The sequence below is a fragment of the Vidua macroura genome, chromosome 5 (genome assembly GCF_024509145.1).
Source record: "Vidua macroura isolate BioBank_ID:100142 chromosome 5, ASM2450914v1, whole genome shotgun sequence".
Taxonomy (NCBI): domain Eukaryota; kingdom Metazoa; phylum Chordata; class Aves; order Passeriformes; family Viduidae; genus Vidua; species Vidua macroura.
In genome coordinates, this window is record NC_071575.1 from 34,574,592 (window position 1) to 34,588,334 (window position 13,743).

Below are 13,743 nucleotides of genomic sequence, written 5' to 3' on the forward strand. Positions count from 1 at the left end.
TTCTAAGACGGCAGGCTGGCTGGTACTCCTTTTTTTTTTTTGACTGCTAACTTTAGCTATTAGTGCCCTCCATTGCTCCTGGGAGTTACCAAAGCAAGAGCTACTACCTCATTCACCTCCTTTCTCCAGTTGCTAATTTCAGCTGTACAACTTCTGCCATTTTCTGTAAAAGTTCAACTGCTTAAAGTATTTCTCATCTAGGTCTTTAACATTCTTGGGAACTGTACAGCTATGCTGATTAGAAAATGTTTAATTTCAGCAAATGCTGCTTTACATCTTCCTTGAATGCAGTAATACTTATATTCAAGTCTTTTATCCAAGTGCCAATTAGTCCTTGAAGCATACAAAATTTGACCAGCAGTAGATAAAAGATAAACCCAGAAGGACCTTATGGCTTTCCACAGGCACACTACTCTTGGCATTAATACTACATATTTATTGGTAGAGAAGTTATTATTATGACAGCATTTTGCTTCAAAACGTCTGTTTGCAAGATAGCACTCTAAGAAAGCAAGTCTGAGGGTTATGAAGTCCTATATGGAAAGCAACTTGGTTTCCATATTTACTTGGCTAATTTACTTGCCATCTTTCTCTTAATTTTATTTGAACACACTTCTATAACTTTAATAAAGTTTTTTAAAATGTCATAACTGTTTGAATACTGTCACATTAGGTTGTTATAGTTACAAATGTTTGCTTCTTTTCCATTTGAGACTATGAATCTAATGTACAGTAACGTGACTACTTAAGAGGCGCTATTACACTTTATGTCAACCCAGCTGCTATGTACATAAAATTTGCATAACAATCCTGATGTTAATTTTGATTTTAAAAACTGTTTGCCAGGAACTATTTCTCCACTCTTGATATTTTAGCGAATTGAAATATTTTCTTGCCAAGATAACCAAATATGCTAATGTTTATTGTTAATTAGATAAATTTGTGCTGAATTCAGTTTATCAGAAGTGGGTGGTTCATATGTATATTAAACTCCTCTAATTTTAACACAGCAAAATGTATTTTTAATCTGCTCTGGGAAGTTTAAGTGGCAATTTTTCCACATCTTCCCTAATTCTCTATACTAGTGCTTATATTTTTAGTGCTTTAAATATACTAGTGCTTTAATTATTTTTTTTTTTATACTAGTGCTTTAAATTTTTATTCAGGTGCAACCTTGAACTGCTGTACTTTCAAGTTCTCTGTGATATGTGAAAAAATAGTGAGTGAAGAGTGCTACCTTGCCCTTTATCCCAGTTTATTCCATACATGCCTAAGGTGCATATGTGCTACACAGGGAAATAGTTTAAAAAGACACTATTCTTCATTCAATCATTTATTTCTCTACACCATCATCCACCAAAGAGAAGGCAGTAGAAACTCAGTGGAAATCTGCCACCCTGTCACACCTTTCTCAGATGGCAGCTGACCACGTTCCTTTCTCTTCTTGTGGAAGACAAGGCTAGGAAAACCAGAAGGCTGCCGATAAATCTCGCAGAACTCCAGTGAAATTCCACCTTCGTGGATGGTTTTTAACAGAGGCCTCCATGTTCCCACGAGCTGTAGCTGACCTGCAAGAGGTGGCCGCTACGTGTCTGTGACCAGCCCCTCGCGGTGGAGAGCTGGTGTGTGTGCTGGGTTTCTGAAGATGGCCGACCGCAGATACTGCGTAGAAAAGAGGTGATGGCTGGACTGATGAGGCCGACGCCCCGGTCCATCCAAAAGGGTGGCTACCTGATATGTCCCTTAATCCAAGGCCCTGCACAATGGCAGGAACCGCCTCTCCCGGCTCCGCGCGCGGATCTCCTTCCCCGCAGGAAGCCTTGGGAGCAGGGCCTCACCCAGGCACACCGCTCCCCGTACCGCTGCCCGGGCCCGGCCCGGCCCACCGCCCCCGGCCCAGGCGAGGCCGGGACGCCGGATCCGACCCCGCCGGTCCTCCCCGCCCCGCGGCGCTGCGGAGCGCCCGCCCTCGCCCCTCTCTCTTCCTCCGCCGGCAGCTGCGGCATCCCCGGGGCGGCTGGACCGGCAGCGGACCGACTCCCGCGCACGGCCCGGGCTGCTACGATCTCCGCGGTCCCCGGTCTTTGCCCGAGGCGAGCGCGGTGAAGCGGGGGCCGCTCGCCAGGCCCAGCTCCGGCAGCGCAGCGATGCCGGCAGCCCGCGCTGGGCCGCGCCGGGCCGCTCTGCGCCCGCAGCATCGCGGCGGGCCGTGTGCGATGAGCCGCCCACCCTTGGACACCTTCTCCGCCCCGCTCGCCTCCTCCTCCCACGGAGCCACCCTCCCCCTCCGCCCCCTCTCCCTGCCAGCCTCCTCCCCGCCCTTCCCCGCACTCCGCGCCGGTGCCGGAGCCGCGCGTCACTCGGGCTTCAGCCCCACCGCAGACATGGCGACAGTGACAGCGGTCCAGCCGCTCACGCTGGACAGAGGTAAGCGCGGCTGCCGCGGCTCCCCGGCCGCGCTTTCCCGGCCGCCCTGCCCGGGGGCCACCGCGGCAAGCGCCGGATCTGCCCCCGCAGCTCCAGCGCGGCGGGCTCCGCCGCGGCAGTGCTTCGGCCTCGCAGTGCCCGGGGCTGGCGGTAGCGGCGGGCAGTGGGGACGCCTCTCTCCGCGGGGTTCAGGTGGGCGGCGGGAGAAGGTCTGAAACGGAGGAGATAAAACTTCGTGAGGGCAGGGGCCGGGATGGGGCAGGTATCCCGCCGCCGGCAGCGCGGCGGTGCCGCAAGAGCAGGATGCGGCTCCGCGGTCAGCGCTCCGGTCCGGAGGCGCTCCTTGGTGCCGCTCCGCCGTCCCCGCCCTGCGGGGCTCCCCCGTGGACGCCCCCGCCGTGGCTTGGCGTCGAGGCCCCGCTCGCCACCCCCGCAGGTGGCTCAGCGGGGGATGCTCGGTGGCGGGGCAGCGCCGCTCCGGCTGTGAGTCGGGAGCCCGAAGCTCTCGACGAGAGCGTCGTTTGCCGGCAAAATACGGCTTTTTGGGGGCTTGCGCGGTGGTGTGCAAGGAAGGGACCCGTGACTGCGACTTGTCCGTTCACATGCAGAAGATCGGTTCTGCGGATTCCCGTAGACAGCTGCGCGGTCCGGATAAGGGAGAGTGTTAGTGTTTGAGTAGCCTTGAGGCTGTGTCAGTAGTAAGCTTACACAGGTAGCATGAGAGGGTGCTGAAATCTTGAAGTTTACAATTAAACTTTTGCCTTTAGGCTGTGAAAATTGAACCTCGTTCCCTAGCAGTGCAGTTGTTCCCGTAACACGGTTCACCAGAAACCTCATTCGATTTCTATGGGTTACAAGGGAGAGCAACTTTGCTCCTACCGCTCCCAGAACGGCATTCTGAATTGCCGAGGTTGTCCTCCTTCCTCACTTGCATCCAGAGGCTTCAAGAGGCTCCCAGTCCCTATAAATCTTGTACTCTTGAAAGAATAATTGAGGCCAGTGCCTTGCTGTTTTAGATGTTTGGGTTTTTTTTTCCAAAGGATTAAGATGAATTATTGAAGTAAGATGGAGATTTTTTTTTTCTGTGAATCCTATGCAAATGAAACACAAACTCAGTTTCAAAATTGTAAAGGACAGATAGGCACCTTTTCTAGAACCCAATTGAGAGCAAAACAGCCCACAAAGTACTCCACTTAGATTCCAGCATTAGTAGAAGGAGAGAAGCTAAAGTAATTTTTACTGAAATAGCAAAGCGTTAGCCTGCACTTTAAATTAAACTGCTCAGAAATCCACTGTGCAATCTACAGTTTCACCCTAATACTGTTTTCAGTAAGCAGGACAAATCTACTTTCTGGCAAAGGGTGGAACAGATGGCAATCCATTAGCAAACCTGACTTTTCAAAGGAAATACTACTATTTCAGAATTATGCATCCCTTTTTGGAAAATGATGCTTTAAAAATTACACAATATACAAAAATGCAAATTAATTCTAATTTAAATATAAGCATCTGTTTTCTGTGTCCAGGGTATGCCTAACCATTTGGCAGGCATGCCAGTGTTACAGTCTTCCTGGTTGTCAGCCATGGCTGGTATTAGTGTGAGTGAGATAAAACATCACAGAATGATAGGATGTGATGTGCAAAACAAAAACACAGGCAAGAGGAAATAGATTTAAATAGTGTGCCTGGCCTGCAGAAGGCCATTTCTTCAGAGGGATACACTTTATCACTTGTAACATGCTGCTGCATCAACTGTAGAGGATGGGCTGAAGCAACTCCAGAGGCAACTAGACCACACCAGTGCTTCCAAATATTTCCTCTGTAGTCTTTCTTTCACAGTCATGGGAGAGGGGAAGTTCTACATTGTGAGATTTTCTAGATTCCTGTTACTTTGGTTAAAGCAGATGAGCCATGTTTACTGTCACTATGCCTTGTCACTCTGCTATGATCTTAAAAGTGTCTTAAAAGCCTTGTACCCTCATGTCAATTTCACCATGTCCCACAGGGAACTCAGCACAGCAAGAAAATAGGGAGTGTTTCAGGAGAGGTAGTATTGTTACTCATGTGTTTCTGAGGGAATTAATTGCTGCTTATTCTCTGTCCAGGAAGTGTTCTGCATTCCTCCTTGCTATGGGTCACTGACACTGGTAAAACATCATAAGGATATATACATTAGAAATCTGAATTACACTCTGACATGGTCTCCTCCTGGAAAAGATATATTGACTGTATTCTACTACATAGATGGGAGCTTTCTTAAAGCCTGATGTAAATGGCATTCGAAACCTGTATGGTAAAATGAATTATTATTTAAAGGTGAAGGGCATGGTGTGTGTGAATGATTGAAAGCCAGTTATATTCTGGAAGATTACTTCAGTCCAAAGCACAGGAATTAATTTCCTTAATTCCTATCATCATGTGCCTTTCTACCTGCACAAATGTGTGCAAGTTCCATTAGGGCTCTTTGATATGTAGAACAAGTTCACAAAATAATGGAAATTTTAATCACTTACAGTTTAATCTCTAAGGCTTTTGCCTGACCTATGTGTGGTGCTCTGTTGGGAGGAGGAGAAGAAATCAGCAACTGTTAAAGGAAGAAAACCTAAGGCATTGTAGTGAGGAGTGGTACCACTTAGGGGAAGGTGGCCCTAGCATTTGGGAGCTTTGGAAGAGGAAAGTGCCTGCTGGGTGTCTTCCAACAGCCAAGTGAGTTGTCTCTTGGAGAAAGTGCTCCCTTTCTACCTTTATTGCAAATGTCTTACACTCTGAATCAATAGCACCCCATCAGTAATCTCCAGTGTCCATGAGAGCTAACTGGTGGAATTTTCCAGGCAGATTCAAAGCTTAAACCTTCAAGTTATAGGGAGCTATACCTTGTTTCAGGTTGAGACAAAGTTACAATAATGTCTTCAAAAAATGACAAGTAAAAGGAAGCAAACTTGGGATATTTTTTCTTTTTATTTTATGTTCAAGGCTATGGATTTTTAAGTACATTCCCAGTTTAATTTACCTCCATTAAAAAAAACCAAATTGGTTACTTCAGTCCAAAAGAGAAATGCTTAAAAACACCTATATAGTTCCTTTTCACTTCTTCCACAAGTATGTCTTCAGTAAGAACTTTGTTGACACTTGTTACAGACAGCTCTGATTGCAGTTAGTTGGCATTTTCCAACAGTATTTCTTTGTATTGACATACCTCTCATCACTTTTTACTGCCTTTACTTCTCCTCTCAATGTTCTTTGTCTTCCAGAGAGCCATTGCTTCACCCTACCCCATGACCAACATAGCCTTTCCATTTATTATCCAGAGCCCCAGGTCTCCTTTGCATGCTGGCTTCTATTGCCTTGCTCTTCTCAAAGCCCTGGTGCTGTTAACTCCATTGCTCTGTGCATTGCCCTTAATCTTTATCCATTTTCACTGTTCAGCAACCCAATTTCCTGCTCTAATCCTGGGTTCTTCTGCTGTCCAGTGACTCTAGCAGTCACAAATCCATATATACAGATCCAGCAGCAGATCCAGCAACAATGTTCTGCTTTTCTCCAAGTGGGGGATGTCATCTCCCCCAGCCAGTTTAGCCTCCTCATGATTATATGGAAACCTCATGTGAATTCCTGCATGCTGCAGGTACATGTTCTAAGCAATGAGAAATTAAAGCAAGCTTGTTGTGGGTGGGATCACTTAGACTGTTTTAGCACAGTCTGATGAAAGCATTTTCTAGAAGTACCATTACCCTCCTGGAAATATGTTAGAAGGGAATAGATTTCTGTGCTTCCCTTGGCACACATTTAAGGAGTGGTCATAAGGAAGCCTGCAAATGCAAGGAGGCATCTTTCTAGCTATGCATTATAGATGTCTCTCTCTATCTGAACTTTTTTCGTTTGACTAAATGTCTGACATATTTTTCATAAACCTTAATTCAAATTTTGCTTGTATTCTTCCTTACAAGATGAAAATCTACTTCAAAAGAAAACTGACCATGTATTTTCACAAACTGCTGCAAAATCTCAGTCCCAGTTCCTCTGAATAGGATCATGAAAATGGCAGATTTAAAAGGGCGCATTCTTGTTTTTGAAAATGCACAACTAGCCTGTACTAAGACTACCTTCTGATCAAGAACAAGGAAATATCTTTTCATATGAAGGGGGACTTTCAACTGCCTTTTGATAATAATCCACGTCCTACTATGTTTTTCCCTATATAATTACTATTCATGTCACTGATGGTTTCACTTAATGTGACTGAGGGTAAAAGAAGAAATATGAATAGACTGAATATACAATGCTGGTACTTTAATCCCTGTGAAGTTTCATAGCAAGGTCATAGCTATTGGCTATTGATTGGCAAATTTCTCTTGATTTCAAATACATCCTTGGGAATGGAAGGTGTTCTTGCTGTTTGGCTGTAATGCATAACTGAGTTCTGTTTTTTTTTATGAATTCAAGCAAATACTTTTCTAGGGGAGTGGGTGTCCCAAAACTTCCTGAAAATCTGTTATAAAGGACCATGTTCAGTGACAAGAAATCAGAATATGAATGAGCTTGGAATTGTCATCAGCTGTTAGGCAAACTTCAGATGCGGTAGTAGATGGCACCTGACCATTAATATACTTAGGTACTTGCTGAAGTACTCCTCCTTCCTTTCTCTTAATCTCTTCTTTTCATTTTTCTTCTCACTGCCTCCTCATAGCCTACAGAATTGGGGATTGCTTCCCCATCTGTGCCCATATACAACACAAATTGTATCGAACATAAGTTGCATCAGGCTGTGCATACATTATAATAATGTATATTATCTTGGAAAAAAGATAAAACATGCTCATCAGGAAGAGAAAATCAGATTCATCAAGTGTGAAATACAGTCCTTGAGAGGGGAGCAGCATAAAGCCAGATCTCTTTTGCACAGGGTGAAGCCCTGTGGAGCAGTGCTAAGTGATGTGCTGTTCCCTGCCTGGCTGCCTGTCTGTCATGGGGATGTCTTCTCTTGCTCTTCAGTTTAGCATGCTAAAATTGAAAAATCCATCTGCAAGTGCCACACACTTCAAGTCTAACATTTCTCCTCTTGATGTGCCAACTGAGGACATATAAATAACCAAATTCATTCTTTCAAGAACAAAAAAACTAATGTTTGTAGGGATAGAAAGAAAAGCAACAATTTTAGTTTCAGGCTAAAATGCTTGGGTTTTTTTACATCAATGTTACCATTTATTTGATTTTTTTTTTTAATGTATTTTTCTGAAAGGATGGATTAAGGTAAGTGGATTGAGACAGTGGTTTGTGGGTGTTGACTGGGACACTTGATGAGAATCTGTACAGTTAAAGCATTGGTTAGTTAGATATGTAGTTCAGCTGTGCCACCTGGAATTCTAGAGCTGGACTGGAAGCAAATACCCTCTGTCATGTCATGGAAACAAATACATGTCACCTCTGATGTTCACAAGTGGTGTAAATATACATGGGTTTAAAATTTAATACACATGTCCAGCTTAAATGTCTCTGTAGAGTCCTCACCTGAAGAAGTGCTGGGGCACATGGGAGCTCTTTGCAAGATGGGATATGCTTGAGGCAGCTGGGCATCCATAGGAGCACATCTTTTAGGCTGGGCTTCCCCTTCTAGGTAGGGCCTTGTCCTTCAGCCCTACCTGAAGAGTAGGGCTGATGCCTGGTGATGCATGGTGACATGGAAAGTGGGAGCTGTACCTCTATGCAGACAGATGGAAACATCTGCTACAGAACTCATGGCAGCTTTTAGCATTAAGTCACCTTTGTGAAATGTCAAGGGGAGAAAAACTAAATTCTCAGTCATGTTTCCTTCAGAAACATGTAACTAATAAGAAAGCAGAATCTGCAGAAGATGGATGTGCTGTCACGACATGTTTGTAAGGCACCTTCAAAACCGATGGCACCTTGAATTCTTCCTGCTCTCCCCAGATGAAAATGTTCTTTAGACATGGTAGCAGTGAAAGAATCATTGTAGTCTATCTGAATTTATCCTCCATAGAGAAAAATGGTACGGTGGACTCATGTATCCTGCTTTTGACCCCTCTAAGAGCACCTGCTATGACAAGAACCTGCACAGTTGCAGGATTCACCATTTGCAAGAGGCTGCAAGAGTATTAGGGATTAGAAGGCATGAGGGATACTATTTTCTATGTTGTAAATGTATGCTCTCTATTTACAGATAATGTTGAAAAAGATAATTTATTTTCTAGATAACATCCCTGTGCTAGGTCATACATATTTCAGTTTCATACCAATGTCTGAGACATTTTTGTAACTTCAGAAAAATGTATTAATCTTTGTAAATAAACAGTTTTCTTAATTCCATCCTGTTGCTTGAGTTGGACTTCTCTGATGATGTTACCAGAAAGAAAGCTTTTGAAAAATGTAACAAGTGAAGTCATCAGCTTTTTGCAGAAGATTATTTGTCTTTTGAGTTTACTGTTTGCTGTACATGGACATGTACATGCCCATTTCTCCTAAACATAGATGACCCTCATGCAAGTGCAAAAAATATAAGTTTTTGTCTGACCTGTGTTATTTGAATACAAAATATTGTTCTTGAAGGTAATGCAATAGAATTTGAAATATGAATTAAGCAAAATTATTAAGTCTGGTTAGTTGTTAGAAAGACAAATAATGAGAAGGAAGGATTTAAGAGGAGACGAAGCTAAGTCAGATAGCGTTTTGAAGCACATAACTCTAAATTTGTGAGTCTGCCTTCCATCACATGGAAGGCAGACACACAAAATATTTGTTTTACATGATGCATTTTTGACATTTTTAAAAGTAATATTTACTAATGTGCTATGAATTACATAAATAACAATAAAAATAAATAATAAAATTATGAATTATATATGTATGTGTAAATCCAGGCATTTTCAAAGTTGATCTCAGTCAGCTTAATCTTCTGTGACATTTGCTGAAGAGTCAGCCTCTGAATGAGAAGCATTCAACTGTTAATTCTCTATTCAGATGAGAAGATTTGATTGATAATTTTTATGTATACACACATTTACATAGAATAAAAATGTTTTCCTATGTATAAGCCACAAGCTTGGATCTTAGAGATGTTAAATAAAGAGGGAGATGTATGTACATATTTGAGAACTTGTTTTACCAGGGTCCAAAAGGTAGTAGTTAAATAAACCTCACATTTCTCAAATGCAACTTAGCTAAATTACCAGGAAATGCACACAGCTTCTCATAATGTGTTGTTACTCTACTGCTACTTTACTAATAATTATAAGAAAAAAAGAGATTAAAAAATCTTGATTAGGAAAAAGAGATTAAAATTTTTTATTAGAATACCGTATCTCAAGAAGAGATCAGAGGATGATTGTTCTTTATTTTTTAAAAGATGGAACAATAAAGTATCCATGAATACACAGAGCATCAGAGCATTGATTTTGTTTCCATTCAAACAGGAGTAATTGTAGAAGAAAGAGTTTTGCTGAAAATAGGCTCTTAATTTATTTCTCCTAAACCAAAGTTACATTTTACTAGTTCTTTTCAATAAAAGCCCATGTTTAATCACTAATCCTTCACATCCACTAACTCTTTAATTTTCTATTTCAAGCATGTCTTCTGAAAGAGTAAATCTCCTAGACCTTAAGGAATAAATTCCTCTACAATCAGTTAAGCGTTGGGGAAGAATGTACTTGAAACAGATTAGGTGGATAACTGTGGCCATCATCAGCAGTCCTAGCCCTCAGAAATGGATATATCATCATCTCTTCACTTTTCAATAGACTTGGCAGATGTGTTTTTGTGAAACAGTACTTACTGAATCAGCACAGTAGCAAAAAGATAATATACAGAGACAGACCAGAGAAACTTGAGAGGGCGTGATGGCTTTCAAATCTATGAAGCAGTCATTGGAAAAATAGGTGGTTGTATGTCTGATCTCCTCTGTAGCCTGACAGTCTTGTAATGTGATAGTAATAGCTATGGAGTTCCTAGACATCACCTTTTGCATCCTATGGGTAGAATCACGTGAAAGCGTGTGCCCCTCATGTCTTAGGTAGATACCTTGGAAAATCAAGCTGCAACCTGAGAGGAGTTCTAGTACTTCTGTTTCAACTATTGGGATCATTCAACATGTAGGACACCAAACAACAGAACTGTAAAGGTAACAGTGAGCTTTCTGTTTCACATGGGTTTTCTGTTTCAATGTTTTGTTTGTAAATTGCTGCAGCAATTCAACAGTCACAGCTTTCTTCGAAGATCATATTTGTTTCAAAATTGAAAGCTAACAGTGATCAGTTGTTGAAATCTGCCAGCAATGAATCTGTACTGCCTCGTTTTGCAGGGATTTATTAACAAAGGATTTTATTTATGTTACTTTCTTCTTGCTTTTATCAGTTTTCACCTACACACTTTGAAAGAACAGGGTTTTTTTTCCTTTCCTGAGAAATGACTAGGGATGTAACCAAATACCAGAGACATGTAATCTGCAAAAAGCAGTATCATTAAATCCACTAAAATTTAAGACCGATTATTAACTCTCTTCTCATTACCTAAACCTACAAATAAAGTGTTAAACGTGCATATAATTATTGTGTTACATCCATTGTTTTGCACCAATTACGTATTTCACTATTGTCTCATTAGACTCTCATACCATGTAGAAAAATAGAAGTTAAAATTCTGATTCTAGACTTCAAGTGACAATTTGTATTATCACTATGTACACTGCCAGTAGCCCACAGCCATCTTTCTCATCTTTCTGGTAATCACATGAAGAGATTTAAGGCTAAGATTAGCTGGAGAGATAAGAACTGAGGGGAGGCAGCAGGAAGCTCTAGTAATGACATACAAGCAGGGAAAAAGTGAGAGTTACTGCTTTGGCTCAAACACAGTGCCTGTTGTGAAGGAGAATTAGCATCACGAAGTTAACCCTACCTCCCTTTGTGAGACACCTGTTGGGTCATTTTTTTCCCCCTCTTCCCGTCTTCTTCCCTGCCAACAGAAATCTCTGTGATGCAGACTAAAAACATACACTGAAAGTAGCATTGTGGGAAAGGCATGAGGTTGCCCATATGCCAGTAGTTTTGTTTTGTGATGCTCACATAGTTTGTATAAATACTGGATTTTGCTTAGGCAGGGGACCAAGAGAATGGATTTTAGCTAAGAGAAAAGTGTGTTGTTTTTTTCTTCTGTTTTTCTTTGTTCAGGCTAGCTTATTTATTGAAATAATTTCTGTTTTCTGCTTCTAGCTTGGTCAAATTTTCAATTCCTTCACTGATTTGAATATTTTTCCTCTATATACTTGAGGTGGAAAGCACAAAAGTAATTATTACATTCAAGTCCTCAAGTTATGTTAATGTATCAACCCTTTATTTTTCTTCTAATCTGGAACCAGAACCTCTAAAGTGTTTACATTTGATGTTCCAGCCAAGTGTCCAGAGTGTTTAGTGTTTAAAGGAGCTTCATGCCAGCATTGTGAGCGGTGTTTGCCAGCACAGAACTGATACTATAAGATCAAGTGATGTGATCAAGAGAAGACGAGAGGCTGGTGAAATTATCAATGCATCACTTTACCTGATGTTTCTTGCTACAGAAGGCAGCAGGCAGTTTCCTTGCTTTCACGTAGTTCAGCTTGTAGGAACTTAATTAATTAAGGCTGGGTGTATTCACCATACTGAATTTCTCAGCAAGTTATAGCTTTCCTTCAAAGGATTTTTTTTGTTACTTCACAGTTTCCAGAAGTCGGACAGAACATAACTTAACATGTCCTGTGTAGGTAGGTAACTGCTTTAAACACCTGTGATCTCTATTTTTTAAATAAATGCTTTCAGAAGGATTGAGAATTTAAATAACACAAAGTCAGAAACTACAGAATACCCTGCTACCTTCAAGAAATAAATGTTAAATAATAAATGCTTGTATATTCCTTATATAAATAATATGTACTTACTTGAATACAAAATAAACTTTAAGACAAACTGTTGTCTTTTTGTAACATATTTGTAGCTAGCTGTACCTAGTCAAAAAGAAAGGATCAAAATCATGTCTTAACTGTTCTGTTCATCAGCGAGAGGCTAACTATAAATCATAGTTATATTCACAAAGAGCAGGTATGATGAAACATTATGAAGTCAAAACTACATATGAAGGGAAGAAATTTTACCTTTTAAAAAAAGTAATCTTACCTTCCTTTCCCTCTACAGCTAATTTAGGGGAAAAATCACAAGATTTTGTTATAAGTACTGCATTAGAAAATAATAGTTTTCAATGCTCTTCTGTTTTTTGCATTTTCAGCTTTATGTTTTGATCTTTTCTTTTAAAGGATAATTTGATATCTTGTTTTTACACTGATGCTATATTCAATGTCTTCTATACAAAGCAGTGGGTGTTGTCAAATGTAAAGGGTTGTTGTAGCTGTAATTTCATCTTTCTCACAGATGGCAAAACCTTCTGGTGAAAATTTTCAAACTCATATTTATGCACCTCATCCTGATTGCTTTCAAAATTGGAATGAAGCTAATAATTTGGAAGAAGAAAAATTATATCAGTGTTTAAAAATTATTAGGCCTTAAGGTTCATTTTAAATGCTCATCTTTGAAAATTCTAATTGCATTATTGCTCTTCAGGCCTTGAATTAAGCCAGTGAAACTCATCTTATTGAAATGACCCTGAATTATCCATTAATTTTTGCTTTATTGTTCTATGATTCATTACTATTTCTTTAAAAATCAGCATTGGAAATGTGACAGAATGATGACACTTAGCTCTAAGTAACTGTTGAACTCTTAATAGTTCTAGGTACTCTACAGATCAATCTCACACATGCACAAGCAAATCAAATCTGAAATTGCTGGCAAAGATGCTCCTATGACTTATATTAGTCATGTGAAGGCTTCAAGGAAAAAATTGGACTAGTTCTATCTATGTACAGTAATGAATATGCTAAGAAGATTGACCAAAGTAAGGCAAATACAGTTCTCATAGTTGGCCTTCATGCTAGGTTAAGGCTACAAAATCCCTAGCTGAGGACATGAACAGAAATCACTAGTCAGTACTTATAGAGTAAGAAGTGGGGTGAGATTACTTAAGACATTGTAGACATTGTAAGGTTCAGAGAGCTCAGAGAGCATATTTTTTCATTTAAGGGAACCTTTTGAATGTTGTATTTGAATGAGCTAAGCAAAGTATTCAGGAGCAGTTTGCCTGAAATTTCAGCATTTGCCCAAATGTCAGTGTTTGCCCAAACCAGCCAAAGTGACTGAAGTATCTGAAGATAGCACTGAATGGCGTTCATGGTGTCAAGGATGCTGGACTGGGGGGGTCTCAAGACAGTTTGCTGTCTGTGAT

General features: G+C 41.0%; 1 protein-coding gene across 1 annotated transcript in view; it reads left to right on the forward strand.

Moving 5' to 3' along the window:
• The first annotated feature begins 1,861 nt into the window (after positions 1 to 1,861).
• The window catches only part of LIN7A (lin-7 homolog A, crumbs cell polarity complex component), a 47,292-nt gene continuing 35,410 nt past the window's right edge, over positions 1,862 to 13,743 (forward strand). Inside the window, exon 1 of the mRNA XM_053978681.1 lies at positions 1,862 to 2,427. Within this exon, the coding sequence (XP_053834656.1) occupies positions 2,148 to 2,427 (280 nt within the window). The 5' untranslated portion in view covers positions 1,862 to 2,147. The remainder of the gene's footprint in view (positions 2,428 to 13,743) is intronic.